This window comes from Rhineura floridana, chromosome 10, assembly GCF_030035675.1.
Source record: "Rhineura floridana isolate rRhiFlo1 chromosome 10, rRhiFlo1.hap2, whole genome shotgun sequence".
In the NCBI taxonomy this organism is placed as follows: domain Eukaryota; kingdom Metazoa; phylum Chordata; class Lepidosauria; order Squamata; family Rhineuridae; genus Rhineura; species Rhineura floridana.
The window spans coordinates 66,872,019-66,889,290 of record NC_084489.1 but is presented as its reverse complement, the minus strand read 5'-3'; the positions used below and the strand labels follow the sequence as shown (position 1 = coordinate 66,889,290).

Below are 17,272 nucleotides of genomic sequence, written 5' to 3'. Positions count from 1 at the left end.
CAGGAGTTGTGCAAAAGCATATGTAGATCCTTTTGTATTTAAGAATTGTACCTGTCTGGGAATGGAGAAGTGGTGGGAGATGTATGCTTAACCCTTTCTTTGACCACCATTTTCCCACTCCTTCTTGCATTTCCCCCCCTGCCCCTGTTGCCTCTCCCCCCCCCCAGGATAAAAAGTACATTTTTGCTCAAAGTGGCTTTCCATGCCCCAAATGGACCATTAGGGTACTAGTTCACATATAACATGTAGATTGGCCCATAAACACTTATTTTAAGTTGTTCTCTGCACCTATGAGGAGTATGTTTTAAATAAAGGCATTCTCCCATCTTTTAGTGGAGCCCATTAATAACAGCACAAAGGTGCACTTAAGTGGGTACCTTAGCTACCTGATGAGACTTCATTTTTGGTGGTGAAAACACTGCTTTGTTTAAAAAAGTTAAGTGTAAAATATTGGCAGGAACAAATAGTAATTGCTTCCATTTGGTATGTGATGTTGGAAGACCAGCCACTCAGGGCTTTCCTATGGAGGCAGAACTAAAAAACTCCTCTGCTTGATGTTGTAGTTTAATGCCTTTCTGCCTCCCTTTCCTTGCTTCATAACAGTCTGGACCAACATTGATGGGACATCAATGTCTTAAGCTTCTGTGGGCACAAGTGAGTCACTGTTTGTGTGTGCTAGGGTGAGATGATAATATTGGAAATATTGATCTAGGGTAACTAGTTCATTTGCCTTCCCTCTACAGTTCAGTTTCATTACTGCCTTCTGACTCGGGAGAGATTGTACATAATCAAGGTTTCAGCAGTTAAAAATAATTTAGGGGACTCTTAAATGATATTGGAGACACTCAAAAGTTGGCTAATAAAATATTTAGTATTCATGTGCTTATTTCCTATCCATTCAAAATATTTCACGTTATGTAGGTCAGGCGTGGCTAACCTATGACCCTCCAGATGTTGCTGAACAACAATTCTCTGATCACTGGGCATGCTGGCTGGGATTGATGGAAGGGCCACAGGTTTGCCACCTCTGATCTAAGTAATCATAACAACCATGCAAGGTAGTCAAGTATTATTCCTATATTATAAATGCTCAGAGATGGTGGTTTACTTAAAGCCCATCTAGTGAGTTCCTCCTCCTCCTCACCATCTTTATTATGGTCTGTAGATGAGAAATAATCCCTCTAAAATAATCACAGAATGTAATGTTTGTCTTTCGAGAATGAAAAAAAAATACAATTAGAATATAATTGCTTGTAGATAGGTAGGAAGATAGATTAATAGATAGAAATATAAAATATATCCAGATTGAAACAGTATCTAGTTTCTTCATAATTTATGTGAGATTTGAACTGGGGATTTCAGGCTCTTCTCAAGTGTGCTATACTAGCCAAGTTGCAATCAGGGCTTCAAGATCTGTTTGGACAATTTTTTATCTGTTGATAGTCAATATTCCTTTTGGATTGCGAAGAGAACTACAGCATATGTTTATGTTCCTGGGCTGAATGTTTGAAATCTTTTTAGTGGTTTTCAGTGTGTGTTGGTGATAAAGCCTATGCTCTTGCACTGCTGCATCTGCCAATTTAGATTCTGTGGTTCTCAAGTGTCTATCAGTTTTGTAAATGGCAAAATATGTGTCATACATATTTATAGGCCTTTCAGGTTCCCTTGGTTTGTTAAAGATTTATGTTAACTACTTTAGAAAAAGACCGTAGCAGGGTTTTTCTAAGGAATCTGTTTTAGCACTTCCTGTGGGATCTGAACTGCTCTCTTGCTGGAAAATCCTACTTCTGGTTCACCTTAAAATGTAATGCTGATTAGGCAGAGGTGTTGTTAAAATCTCTTGAGCAATAACAATCTATGTTTCCTTTTGTACTTTTGTTCTGAGTGCCTCCTGGAGTTCAAGGCTTATATATGGATTTCTTTCAGATTTGCAAAGGAAGTAGGGTAGGGTAGACAGGGTCAGGATTGATTGATGTCTTTCTAACTAGAAAACTAGTTTGTTTCCTTAGGTTTACAGAGGCTCAGAATAGTGGTGACAGTTAACTAATTTATTGATAGATGTATTTGAGAAAGAAAATTGTAATCCTAGAAGGAATTTTAGAATGGAGCATCATGGTGTTTAATATTAATGTCAAACATTTAGTTACTTACTAATAAATTACATGGCAAATTGCTGGAAACACTGCCCTAGACATCATATTCCAACTACATAGCTTAACTGGGACACTGCCAGCAGCTTTCCATTTTGTACAGGGTTTGGATTTGATACCTGACACTGGAGAGCTAAATATCTGACACTAACTGAGAGAGTAGTCTTCAGAGCCTGGCAGGACATGGTGCTAGGTAAATCAAACTGCCTAGCTCTGACCTTCTGCCTGAGAAGACTTTTGCCAACAGGTATTTCCAGTCTAGCATAAGAATGTGAAACCTTTGAGACCCATTTCTGTTTTCTGTACAAATTACACTGATGCTGCATCTCTATCATATTTTACATGCATAAGTATGTTTCTCTATATACCTATACTCAAGTATAGCTCCAAGGCTACTATACAAGAACTAAACAATTATTTCTAAGTAGCTTCACCATGTTACTTCTATAACTGGCTTTGAAGGTGCAGGAAAACTGACCCCACGTGTGTTGGTTTCTCCCTTTGTTTTTATTTTACATTTCCAGCTGGAAAACTTAGAAAGACAGATAAGGATATGTCACCCCCTTTTTAGAAACCTACACTGAAAATGGAGGCTAAGTTAATCATTACTAATCCCAGATTTCAGCCCTAGGTTTGCTGGTTCACGAAACCAGGGTTGTTTAAATTGTGTGTAGTGTGTGGGAAGGAGAGAGCTCAGACAAGGAAGTTATCACTATTTGTGCTCATTCTTCCTAGGAACTCAAGCATTTGTTTCTCCATGACACCCCCATGTCTGAATTCTGCATGTATTCTGGTTCCTTATGCAGAGTAAGAAGCAGATAAAATCTAAGTGAAAAGACCATTGTGCTATTATAGTATCCTAAACCTTGTGTTTACACAGCAAAGCATCCAAAGCTTTCCATCAGTGCAACTGTGCTGTGCAAGGCCAGCCAAATCTATCCAATATGATAAGGCTAGAACACTCCTTTGAGATTTTCTGAGGAAGGATAGGATAGAACTGAGGAAGGATAGATACAGCCTGGCAAAGGAATGAGGTGTGGTCAGGTGGACGATAATACCAAAGGAAGTCTATGTTAACAAAGGACAAAAGGATTCAACTTTACTTTGGCTGATACAATATAGCAACCACAAAATAGGAGCACTGAGTAAAAAGTAAAAGTCCATGCCCATTACACAAACAGTGAATTCACTAGATCAGGTGATGCTCTCCAGACATTGTGGACTACAGCTCCCATAATCTCCAGACAGCACTGCCAATGTTTAATGATCATGGAAGTTGTAGTCCACAACATCTGGAGGGGCACCACGTTTGCTGCATCTACCTGCACTAAATGGTGGTAAGCAAGTCCCTGTGCCTCAGCCTCTGCTCCACTACTTCACATATGGGAATAATAATATTGAAGTGCCCTGCAGGTTTGTTGTGAGGATTGCTTGAGATAATGTATTCAAAGTGTGTTGAATACTGTTAGATAAAGCCAAGTATTATTATTCCACTCATTAAGGCACTTCCACAAATCCCATCTCACTGTTCCCCAAGTAGCCATAGACCACAAAATGGGGTGGAGGAGACAGAACAAGGGAGCATTATCCTAAGAAAGAGCTCTCATATATAGTGTAAAAGTTGTTTTTTGTCTGGCACCTTTGCTTGGCATAGGGTGATGAACACGCTTGCAGCAGTGCAAATTCTGCTTGCAAAAGCTATTTACAGGTACCATATGGATCAGGAGTCCATTGAAAATTAATGTTTCATTCCCAAACAAATGAAAATGGTTTCAAGATCATACTGTCTTTGTTTCATTATATTTTGTGTGAAATTATACTAATGGTGCTATCATAAGAAAGACTGTTAAAAGAAATGAGCTGTTAAACATTTTATGAACAAGACATTGAATCTTTTTTTCAATCTCAATAGACAATAGAGTCTGATGAACCATTAGATGATGAAGTGCCAGATTCTCCTGGGGTAGAAAAGCAGGACAAAGAAAAGGACCACAAAGAATCCAAAAAACTTCGTTGTAAGTTCCAGTTTATAGTAAATGCCTGTGCTTTGGGCTTATTGTCCCAGATGTGATTTCCAGATTCTATATGATAAAGAGGAATTATGTGCGGGTGACATGTGAAAATCATAACCCACTAATTTGACAAAATCATCCATATCCATTCCAACTTTGTCTTCATTATTGAAATGGAGCCAAGAATAGAGGAATATAGGTCTTCCTTTGATCGGATTCTGTTGGGTTAATTACACTTCTTAATAAGGAGAAGCTATGCCTGGTCATTAATACATCTCTGAGAAAGGGTGATATGCCATCAGGTTTGAAGGAGGCAGTAGCAAGACTTTTTCTTAAGAAACTTCCTGTCAACCCTCAAGACCTAGGGAATTATTGACCAGTGTTAAACCTTCCAATCTTATCCAGAATAGTTTAGCAGCCTGTGACTGGGCAGCTCCAAGTGACCCTTGATGAATCTGAATTAGCTAGATCCATTTAATCCATCTTCAGACCAGGATTTAGGACTGAGATTACTTTGGTTACCTAGTTAATAATCTTCATGAGGGGATAGACAGCAAGAATGTGACCCTGTTGCATCTGAACCTCTCAATGGCATTGGTGCTAATGATCTTGGAATTATTTTAGATAAGCTTCATAGTGTGGAGGGTATGGCTTTACAGTGATTCTGTTCCTGCCTCACTGGGAGTTTTCAAAAGGTAAAAGGCAGTGCCATAGGGAGTTCACTCAAAAGGTCCTGCATTGGTCTATTCTGTGTCCCATTCTTTTGAAAACCTACTGAAACTGTTGGATGGAGTTTTATTATTTATTAATACCGTATATTCCGGCGTATAAGACGACTGGGCGTATAAGACAACCCCCAAGTTTTCCAGTTAAAATATAGAGTTTGGGATATACTCGCCGTATAAGACTACCCCTGCTTATGACATGCAGGTACTTAGCAGGAAAACTGTCACTTATAAACTTATAAATATTAATATTTGGATTGTCCAGTTGTTTTGTTTTTGTGCCTAGGAATTACCACCAAAAACTGGGGAAAGATGTGAGAAATCTTTTTTTTAAAAGCAACATTAAATGCCTAGACTCTAGTTTCCAACACTATGGAGTATTTATTGATTGATTAAGAGAATTTATATCCTGCCCTTTTGATGTTAAAAACAGAGCTCAGCACAGCTTACAAATATAGTAAAAACAATAAAAATACACAATCAGAGAAAAACAAGCCAAAATGTTAGGAAAAGGAGTCTTTCACACCACATGCTCAGTTCTAAATACTCTTGCAGCAAGTTTTACAAGTTCCTCCAGTATTCCACTGGTGCAGGCACTCAGACATTCAAAGTATCTGTATGTTTCTTAGGTTTTATAAAAGCAGAGCTTTGCTTAACTCAAAATTTCTTCTCCCTTTGATAACCACATCTACACAGGTTCCACCTCCATACTCAAAATGAAACTGAGCCTGGAAGTGTACAACAACCCCACACATACCTTGCTAATTCGATTATCAATGCCAGGATGTCTGTCTTATCGACTACTCTCCTGCTCCCCCCCCCCCCACACACACACCGGGCATCATGAAAGACCCAGTCCTGGGCTCAGAAAGAAAATAAATATCTGGTCCTCTTCAAAGTATTGATAAGCCTCTTGTTTTAATTGAAATAATAATTATAAATTCTTGTTCTTATCACTAATGGGAGTTAATTATCTTGCATATGCTGCTGTTGCTTCTATGGCTGTAACGGAGTGAGGTTAAAGATAAGTGAAATGCAAATAGGAAAAAAAAATACAGAAGGCAGTAACACTTTCCTAAATGTAATACCATACCAACCACAACAAGATTCCTATAAGGCAAAAAACTAAGCATCTCACAACCAGTCAGGATTCCTAACCAAAAACCAAAAATACGATAAATGAAGAAATATTTATATAAGCATAACTATCAAATATATTTATTATTTACACAAACTGTAAAGATATTTATAGTGCAATCCTAAATTTATTTATTCAGAAGCAAGTCCCAGCGTATTCAATGGGGCTTACAACAGGGACAGAAATGCAACCTCAAGTGATAAGCAACTTCATTCACACAACCCAAAATTCCGAATCATGCCACTTTACACTGTTTTGCAACTGTTTATACTTGTTTTTATGGTTATTGGATTTTAAATGGCTTTATTTCTTGTTGTGAGCTGCCTTGGTTTCCAACCCTACCTCACAGGGGTGTTGGAAAGACTCCATACACACACGCACACACTGCAGATGTATAAATACATACAGCCCATATAATAGTTCATTGTCAAACCAATTGGTCATTGCAGAAAAATCAGTATTAGTTTTTTAAAAATCAGTATTAGTTTCCTACAGAATAAAAACTGCAATACCTAAGTAAGCCCTGCCTACTTGCTTTAAAATAGGACTGGGGGGGGCAGAACGAGAACACAAACACAATTCTTTTTTACATTCACTCCAAAGTCCCATTGATTTTCAGCACATTCATAATCATGTCTACTCAAAAGTAATTCCTACTGAATTCAATAGGATTTACTCTGGACATATGGGATTAGCACTGTTTTTACCCCCAAAAGCAACTATTGGGAAGGTTTTCAAAACACTGCCCAGGCTCTGACTCCTACACACAACAGGGGGAAAAACTGAAATGTATATACCTAACCCAATTTATGAGATTTTCAGATAAATAGGAGGGGAAACCACCATTTTCTGGCCTCGCAATGAAGTTTTGCAGACACTGCCACCAAACAAACACTTCACTGATTGGCTGAAATCCTGAACGGGCGGGGTTAAAGCTACAAAGTGCTATACAGTAGTTTAAAAAAAGATTTAACCGGGGGGGGGTGCCTGACATTTTTATATATATTTCGAGAACCGCACCACCTAGAAACTTAATTTTTTTTTTAAATGAAAGCTGAGAATCCGGCCCACCTAAGGGGCTAGCCAGGCGCTGGGTGGCATGCTTAGAATCTGGGTAAAACCCGGCTATCCGGGCAATATGGCAACCTAATAAGACGACCCCCGGCGTATAAGACGACCCCCGACTTTGGAGAAGATTTTCCAGGGTTAAAAAGTCGTCTTATACGCCGGAATATACAGTACTTGTATTTGTGCATCTTACATAAAGGAATCTTGAGAATCTTGAGGTGTCTTACAACAAAAGAAATGCAATATAGGAATATAAAAATTACATAAAGTGAATGGGTTGTTAGTATGCTGATGAAACTACTTCTCCTTTTGACCTATCACACATGTGGTCATTTTCCATATGAGGCCGGCCATCACTGCTAGTATTAGCTCCACCTATCGTGCGAAGGCAAGAATGTTTTTTGAAGTCAAGAGTAGGGGCGTCAAGCCCCTCCCACTCTCCCGTTCATTCTTGCCTTCGTACGAACAAGATTAATATACGGATAGCGTAGCTTTAGCTAAGTCTCTGTGTGTTTCGTTGCTGTATTTGTCTGACAGAGTGTGGAGGTTGGCTGTGTGTGTGTATCCCACGTTCCTTCCTTCCCTCTGTCTCGTGTTTAACACTGTCTTTTTCGTTTTTCTGGCGAATCCAATTTAATTTTCCCAGGTTTTAGCCCAAAGACCCTGTTAAAGACCGCGGCTGCAGTTCTTTTGTTTTTTCAGGCGGGAGCTTGCGGCTGCAGCTCCCCGCGCTCTCCCTTGTCCGAGTCAATTTCATTTCCCCAGGTTTTCGCCTAACAGCTCTGCAATAACTGTCTAAAGTTGGTAATGGGCTAGATATAAATTGAAGCTCAATCCAGACAAGGCAGAATTGCTCATAGCGAACAGTGGCAAGTCTAGTGATGCCACATCAGTTCAGGAGGCCTTCTGGATCTGAGCCTTCTATCTGATTCTCAAGGTGACCAGAATCGCATTCTGTCTGGTTGAAATGCCAACTATGATCCTTCTGAGTATGGAGAGTTTGACCATGTTGGCATGCCTGTAACCTTTCATTTACAGTGATGTTTTGTGTAGAACTGGACCTTATTTGGTTCAGAAACTTCAACTACTCCAAAATCCAGCTGTCAGACATTTTACCTATTACCAATACTGATTACAAAGAACATGAAACACCAATTCTCTATTAGCTTCATTGTTTGCCAGTTTGTTTCCAGGCCAAATTCAGTGCACCAATAAATAGCTTTTAAAAGCTCTATGACGTAGGTGCAGAATACTTACAGAGATTTGACATACCTTTGAAATGCAAAAAGCTGGTTTAAGGCTATGATTCTTTGCCTCCTAAAAGGATATCTGGATCTGAGTATACTCGAAATGCAACAAATTTGAAACTCCTTCTTCAACTAGATTGACAGTATTTTAATATGTGAAATATTTGAGCTTTTCTTTGGTTAACTCATGAATGGAATGAGCTACAATGCTATAACTTGGAACTAGGCATTCATTGCGTAAGTATAACATAAGTTTTAAGTGGCCCCATATTTCCCATGTGATGGGCAAAAAATCTTAGAAGTCATTGTTTATGTTCCTGCATGGCTTCAAAGAATGCAGAAGGGGTTGAGAGGTATGACTGTGGTATATTAGGCTGCAAACCAGATCTCTGGCTGGCAATATTTAATGGAGTGATGTAACCTCCTTTGCATCTGCAACCCTGCGGTGGAAAGTGGGGAGAGGCTGGCAGATACAGTGGTCTGGATCTAGCCCACTGCTGACATATGACTGCAGCAGGGACAGGTCATATTCAGATTGCCCAGTCCCAGCCCTGAAACACTCCCACTCCCGGCCTCTGGCAGAGATACCACCACCAGCAGCGCCTGCTTGCTGTTTGCATGGGTGCATTAGGGTGCTCCTCACCAGCAGCAGACATCCCCCCCAGCAGAGACTGGCAGGACTGAGCAAAGGGACACCTCTGCCTCATCGAGACCCACTCTAGCATGGCGGATGAGGGATTTGTATTGTTCTATAAATCGGCCAGGTGAATTGGCATAGAGACAAAACACAGCTTTGAGTTGGGCAGGTGAAGAAGACAGTTTTCTCCCCCCCCCCAAATAAATAATTGGAAATTGTCCAGGGAGTGTTTTACAGTTGATACTCAAATTTGATACGTGGCACAGTGTCGTCTTCTGAGAATTTCATCTTCAGCACAGGCTATATATTATAAAGTAGGATAAAGCATATCAAATGTTTATATGCAGAACACTTGCTTTTCATTTTCAGCAATAAAATTATCTGGCAGCATTGATTCTTCAGAACAGAAGAAGACCAAAACGAAATTGAAGAAATTTTTGACCCGCCGACCCACGTTGCAAGCAGTTCGTGAAAAAGGCTACATCAAGGGTACGTTTTTTGTTTTGAATATTTGTAGTAAACCCTTGGCTAGCAAGGTGAAGATTCCTTATAATCTCTATAGCCACTCAGAAAGAAAACATAACCAGGCCCTCTCAAGTACAATGACAGCAAAGGAAAGTGTCTTCCGCTGGTGGAAAGTTAAGCACAAGCATGTTTCCATCTCTGTTTTGGGGAGGAATTTTGACATAGATTAGTATTAAATGGTTCTTATTTCAGCTTCCACAACTGGTTTTGCTGTTCTTTTTTCTTAGTAGACGGTCTGTGTGGTATATAGTCACTGTTTTTATTCGTTTGTGTTAAGTTACTTTGGATAATCTCTTCTAGAAAGAAAGTACAGTGTGATAGTGAGATCGTGCTTTCCTGCCCCATTTTAACTGGCATGCCTATCTCACCTCCAGGCCTGCTAGGTATCCATGCATTAGCATAATGCTTTCACTTATAAATTCCTATGCACAATAATCCAAGCCATGTGGTTGATTGCAGGATTGTATGTGAGATATTAATAATGTACTTTTGGCCTATCTTGATAGCCACTGTACATATATAACATAAAAAGGAATGAGCCAAATCCCATATGATTGACTGCCAGCATAATTTTGAATAATGAAGGTGGATGGAGAATGTTTGCCACTAGTAAGATATCACTACTGTTAAAGTGTTGACTTAAATTATAAATGAGTAGGATTGTGTCTTTTCTGTAATGAATGTTATAGTTTATTTTTATTGGTATTATATTGTAAAAGATATTGGATATTGCAGTGTGTCCTATTAGAGGCCCCTTTGAGTCATGAGGGGGAGGGAAGAGGTAGTTGCTTTCTAAGTAAACGAGGGAGGACGAAACTGCCATTCTGCTCGATATGGAGTTTCAGGAATGTTCTGTAGCTTCCATCAAAGTAGAGAGACCAGCTTCTTGGGTGGTGGTGGGGTAACCAACTGTTTGTTCTGGATATATACCTATAGATGCCCAGAGCCCCTCATTACAGTATTCCAATGGCCATCTTAAGCACTGACCAGGGGTGATGTACTGAACTGCAAACTGTGATTTAAGAAAAGTGATCGCCATTACTTGCTTTCTCTATAACATTCTAATTGGCACCTGCCTGTTATGAGGCACAGTGAAATACAATGGGGTATGGCTGAGCGACACACAGGAAGGTTTGCTGCGCTGAGCAGCCGCTTTATCTCGCACCTAGCCTGAAGATGGAGAATTAAGGGAAGAGGTGGCGCAGAACCACAATGCTGACCATCTTTTGCTTCAGTGCTGGTTGCTTTCCTGGTTTGCATGTAAGGTGGAGAAGCCAAGCAGAAGGAGCTGGAAAGCCATCTCTCCACAGGCTTTGGGTTCCTTTCCTCAGGCTGTGGGTTCAAGGAGCAACCAAGCACAACCTGAGTCCCTGCTTCCAAGGGCGACTCTGTTCTGCAAATGAAATAAACTGCTGATTTAAAATTCAAATGGTGTCACAGTGGCTCAGATATGAGCCATGTTGCAATCCTGTTGCCTGCTAGCCAGGCAGGGCTGGTCTGGAAGCTGAGGGAAAGCCCCTCCCTTTGGTATCGTTCTTGCTGGAAGCCCTGGCTCTCAGATGAAAAATACAGGCTGCCCCACCCCAGAACAATTGAGGAATGTGTCCTCTGTCTGCCCATGGTTGTGGCCTATACTTGGGGGGAGGATTGCCCAGATAGTGTTATTATTATTATTATTATTATTATTATTATTATTATTATTATTATTTAAATTTATATACCGCCCGACTAGCAATAGCTCTCTGGGCGGTGAACATAGTGATTATTCCTTCTCAAATGTATGTGTTTTATTTGTATTTAGATATTTTATTTTGCACTCACAGTACTATAAAATACCCAAATAGGTTAGAACTATGTAAAAAAATAATACAGTTGAATTATGAATTAAATCTAGGCTTAACACATTTTTTATGCTCTGGTACTACTTTAGTGTTCAAACTCGCTTGATGGAAATGAATGATGGGAATCTAATGTAGTTAATATGGCAAAAATAAATGTAATACAATCATTGTACCTCCTAGCTTGGACATGAAACATGATCAAGGGAAATTTGTGGAGTTTCTAATGCTCTTGCTTAATAATGAAATGAGTGAAAGTTTTGTGTTGATGATCCTGATTTATCTTGATGTAAGGAAACAATGTGTATTGGAAAAATATGCCTATCAAATTGGTCCTATGTAATAAACAGACTTCTGCATAACTGAAAGAGGCTATAATAGGTAGCCCTTTCAGGAACTGATTCTGTCGGGAAAATATAGTTGATTAAACATTCAGCAATTTTGTGAATTAGGATTAAATGCAAACTAAGCAATTATTTAATATCTCATAGAAGATACTTGAAGGGAAGGCTTTTAAACAATATAATGATAGGAGCTGAGGAATCTTAAGAAAAATACAGTGTGCCCATGTTCATTAGCTTGGTGATAATTTCCATCTGTTCTCAGTCTGTATAATTCTGAGTAGTTCAGCTCAGTCGCTTATAAACTTTTTTCTTTCATTTTTTTCAGATCAAGTATTTGGCTGCAATCTAAACAGCTTGTGTCAAAGAGAGAACAGCACTGTGCCAAAATTTGTGAAGCTCTGTATTGAGCATGTTGAAGAATATGGTAGGAGGAAGATACTTCTTGCTTTTTAATACTAAATTGTGTTTTTTAAAAATAGCTGGTTAGAAAGCTTAGTAAAATTTCACATGGTAGGGCATGTGAATACTATGTCCAAGACACATGTCTGGACATAATTTGTGTTCTATATGAACCATACAAATAGTTTGGTTCAGCCCTATCTCCTCCTTAACTGCTGGAAGCCTCTTGTTTAGAAACTTTAGAATCTTTCCATTTAAAACTATTCCTACACATTTGTGAATTCCTTAAAAATGAAATGCTATATACAAAGATACATTGTGATGATGTCATGTTTTAATTATACAGCAATGAGAGTGGCTGTATACTATAGCCAGCATGGATTTTTTTCATTCTGCCATATTAAATTGAAAATAACCCCCATGCCATTCTGCTGCTTCCCATAAGCTCACTACAAAACAAAATCTTACAAAACTTATAGTCCTGAACTCAGAAATACTTGCTTAACAACTTCCTTAAGTTTTCATGGTGATACATAGAACAGAGAGAATCCAGAGATCAAAGACTAAAAGAAGAGTAAAATAATCCAGACCCCTGCTGGACTTTTTTTTTGTCAGTGGTCTCATAATTTGTTGAAATTAATTAAAAATCAGCCATGTGCACAGAGTACTTGTAATCCTATCGCTGACCTTGTCCCATACTCTGATATTCATATTCTACAGTTTAAAAGTAATTAAAAATCAGCCATGCATTGTTTAAAAAAGTTAAGAAAATTAACATTGGAATCTATGATAGTGCAGGTGTGCTCAGTAAGAACCAACTGACAGAGCTCCAGTGGCCAGAGTGGTTTAACAGTCAGCCCCTCTTCCTGTAGAATTCTGGTGATTGGATCTCTGTGAGGGGAATAGGGTATCTCTTCTCAGCACCCTTTAGAAACAACACTTCCCAGGATTCTTTGGGGGAAGCCGTGACTGTTGGAATAAATATGTGGAATAAATATCTGATGTGGATGTGGCCAGGGACAGCTTTGGTTTACATTTGGGTGTGAGACTACATGTGTCTGCTGTAGAATAAAAAGGTAAGGGAAACACTGTTAAGAGTGCTTTCCTTTTGGAAAAGGGCTTTCCCTCTGCTCAGTGCCCACCCAATCTCCTCCCCACTCCCTGCCACTCCCCCAGGTCAGTTTCACCTATCGTAAGCATGATTGCACAGGAGGAAATCCCACTGAACTCAATAAGCATGCAAATGATCAATCCATTCTCAGCAAACTTGCACAGGATCCCATTTCTTATCTCCCAGATTAAAAAGCAGAGAAATTCACTAATAGGCAGAAATTCTTATGGTTAAGGAATGTACTTATGGCCAACAGATATTTCTATCAAACTTTAAAATGCAGGGAAATTGGGCAGCTATAGTGAATGCACCAGGGGAGTAGGAAACCTGAGCTCCTATCTGAGATATTGTACTGCCCTACAAATTTGTAAAAATGCAAACACAATTTGGGTTGGTCTTTCACAGTCCAATCCACTTCCTGTATAACATGGACAAATTTGGTAACACATGCCTCTGAGCATGTGGTGAGTAGTAGCAACACTTGCAATCAGGACTGTATCTCCAAAGATGGAGAATTACATTTTTTGTATGTTTGTTGGTGTTCTTTCCTGTGATACTACTGTTTCTACAGAGAACCTAACCTATAAAATTATTTCACTCATTATTCATTTGATATAAATCTATATCAAATGTATTTTTATTAATTTCAAAGCCTTTTTATTGGTCAATGTCATATGATGGTGAAGACAGCCTTTTGTGTTTCAAACTGGAGGTTATATTCTATTACTATTTTGGGTGCATTAACAGTTGAATCTGAAATGGCAGCTTTGATGAAAATTAGATTGATTACAATATGTTGCTACTTAAAGCAATGAATCTAGCTGTTGGAAAAAACAAACTTGGCCTGCCCAAGATGCATGCATTCAGCCTGCTACACTTAAACCACTCCACTTAAGGAAGGGTGGGCATGGTCAATTAAAAACAGAGAGCACACCTAGAAATTTGCTGTAATGTATTTCATCTCCCATTGTTTTATCTTGTGCAAACTGAGACACTCTTCATGTCCACTGGGGATTATTCTGCAGAATAGTTAGTGCCATTATTCTGCAGTTGTTTTGGGGTTTTTTTAAGTGTAAATTGTGCAAAGTGATTAATATTTGAACTATATCAACTTTTTAAATATTGTTGCTTCCTCTCTGCTAAAACAAGATAAGCACAGCATATGTCTTGTTTCTGTTATTTGGGCTGATTGCAGGTGATTGCACTCACCACATGTTAAGAGGCACATGTTACCAAATTCTTCCAAGCTACACAGGAAGGGGATTGAACTGTGAGAGACCAACCCAAATTGTTTGCATTTTTACAAATTTGTAAAATTTGCTCAGGTCGCCTGCTCCCCTGGTGTATTCACTATAAGTGCTCAATTTCCCTGTTTTTTAAAGTTTGACAGAAATATCTGCTGGTTATAGGTACGTTCTTAAACCATTAGGGTTTTTTGCCTATTAATGAATGTTTTATAGTGCAATAATACGTATGTCTATTCAGAACTAAGTCCCACTGAGTTTAATGGGACTTACTCCCATGTAAGTTTGCAACCTGAATGTGTGTTCTAATATTTAAAAGAAAAGGTGCAATGCAAAACTTCTGTGAAGAAATGCTATATACATGTTTTATGTTTGTGTTTGAAGAAAAATATATTCTGTGACCTTTGTAACTGTCATGAGGCCTTGTATTGTTGTGTTATTACCAGCTTTCTTAGCAGTGGCTAGTTGGTGACAGGTTCTGTGAGAGGGGAGAGACACAAAACACTTTTATATTTTATTATATGGCTTGGCTCAGGTACATTCATTATGACTGGTGTGAAGGACAGCAGACTCTGATTAGCTGGAGGTTCCAGTCAGTTGAGAGTTAACTGTCAGGGAGAGAACTGGTTGGTAGTAGTCAGGGGAGTTGGGAATTGGTGGGAGTCATAGTTGGAAGCTGAGGAGATAGGGAGTTGGTTCATAAAGGCAATGTGAGGAATAAGGCCAGAGAACAGGTGAGGGAAAAACTGAGACCTGTAGATTCATACCCAATGTGTTATTAATATTTGTCTGGGGAAGATCAGGATAAAGGAGCCGGTAACTGAATCGGTCTGAGAGGATGCCCTGTGAAAAGGTCTTACCAGAGGGAAGTGATATAAACTAGTGGGTTTATAAAGTTGGCTAAACTGTCCAAGTAGCCAGGAAAATAACCAGAGGGGCTTTGGGGTACAGAGGCAGATTATCCCCAGTAGCTGGACTATATTGTGGGTGTTTATGGCTGGGGTGGAGGTTTAGAGAAATTGGCCTGAAGTAAAAGTCACTTACAGGTTGGTGTCAGAAGTGGTGTCTCTTAGAGGCTTCAGAAACTGTCAACAAGCACTTAAAGACCCAAAATACTATCACTATTCCCTTATGTAAATAGTATCCCTTTAATAAACCTACAATCTTAGTTTAAGGTTTATCCTGTCTCCTAGTGTTGGTCTCCATCTCATGTCTAAAGCCATTATGATACACGCTACTGGGAAGGTATTGAAAGTATTCTGTGTGAACTGGTGGCAGCAGAAGTTTACGGAAGCCTGTTTACACAAAGGCTGAGAGATCGGGGGATCCTGACAGCTTCAAAAAGAAATGCAAAGTTATACTGTAATAAATGCCAATTTAAACATTTTATTTTGTTAGCCTTCAGAGTAGCTCACTTTGCCACAGAGATTTAATTTTAACAAGTAGGCAGAACTTTTCAAAGTATCAGAGGAAGTGAACTTCTGTTTGAGTGCCTGCTGCCTCAAGGCCATGGGAAGATGGAGCATGCCCACCATGCCCACCAGTGTGCCCCACTATCTGCTCCCCATTCCTTTTCCTTATGGTAGCCTGGTGCCATCATATGTCCAGCCAAGGTAGGACCGCTTCCATTTGAAACATATCCCATCGTCTGCACAATGTTGAATGAACATGTGCTATTGAAATTGGGAAAACAGCAGAAGAAAGTGTTTTCTCATAAAGGGAAAGGAAGAAAGCACACTTGCTGAATACTGTTCCAATACCTATGCATGACCTTTTAAGGTTCTTTCTTCACTGGATTATCTTTGACTACATTGTTCAGCCGCGCTCAGCCATGTAGAATGCATTATTGAGATGGTATGCTCTAAACTGCCCTGCAAAAAATGGGAAGGAACCAAAGTTAGACAAAAGCTGAATGTCTTTGAAATGCTTGGCAGACTATTGTAAAAGTTACTCACTTCAACAGACTCTAGAAATATAGACAATCCATACTCCTAGACAATTGCATGCTTTTTATGATATATTGGAATAGAGCTTAAACTCACGAAGGAGTTTGTCAGGAAATATTAAATATTGTATAATTCTTCTTGTTCATATAAATTGTAATATCTTTTTGAGGGAAAGTAATCACATATTTTATTTTTTTATTTATTGCCTTTACTATATTTTATGAAAAGTAAATATTGTTAATTTAAAAATGTATGTATTCAGACCGATAAGCTGTAGGAAAATCACTAACTGAACAAAATTTCAATTTTTTTTCTAGGATTGGATGTTGATGGGTTGTATAGAGTTAGTGGCAATCTTGCAGTAATACAGAAGCTAAGGTTTGCAGTTAATCATGGTAAGTTTCTATATGTAACAATTAGTAGTTCTCAAAGTATGACTAAAATGATTTAAGCTGCAATCCAATACACACCCGGGAGTAAGTCCCATTGAATCCAATGTATTAGATTGCAGCCTTAGTTGATGTATTGGTGCTTAACACAATGGATGCTAACAAATTATATTTTGATTATGAAATAGAGATTTTTAATCTTTAGCATTAATATTTTATTAGAATAACCCTATATATCTTGATTGACAAAAGCAGGACTACAGCTGAACATCAAGAAGACTAAAGTAATAACAGAAGATTTATGTAACTTTAAAGTTGACGAGGACATTGACCTTGGCACAGACACTAACCAAAATGGAGACAATAGTCAAGAAATTAGAAGGCAGCTAGGACTGGGGAGGGCAGCTATGAGAGAACTAGAAAAGGCCCTCAAATGCCATGATGTATCACTGAACCACTACAGTTGGGATGATTCAGACCATGGTATTCCCGATCTCTA

The 17,272-nt window shown here is 38.9% G+C and overlaps 1 protein-coding gene across 9 annotated transcripts in view; it reads left to right on the top strand.

Annotated features, from left to right (window-relative positions):
* ARHGAP12 (Rho GTPase activating protein 12) overlaps nucleotides 1–17,272 on the top strand; it is a 100,115-nt gene that overhangs the window by 78,373 nt on the left and 4,470 nt on the right. For all 9 annotated transcript variants that reach the window (XM_061587270.1, XM_061587273.1, XM_061587271.1 and 6 more), the window contains 4 exons: nucleotides 4,063–4,165; nucleotides 9,347–9,466; nucleotides 12,010–12,108; nucleotides 16,702–16,779. In XM_061587270.1, coding sequence (XP_061443254.1) covers nucleotides 4,063–4,165; nucleotides 9,347–9,466; nucleotides 12,010–12,108; nucleotides 16,702–16,779 — 400 coding nt within the window. The remainder of the gene's footprint in view (nucleotides 1–4,062; nucleotides 4,166–9,346; nucleotides 9,467–12,009; nucleotides 12,109–16,701; nucleotides 16,780–17,272) is intronic.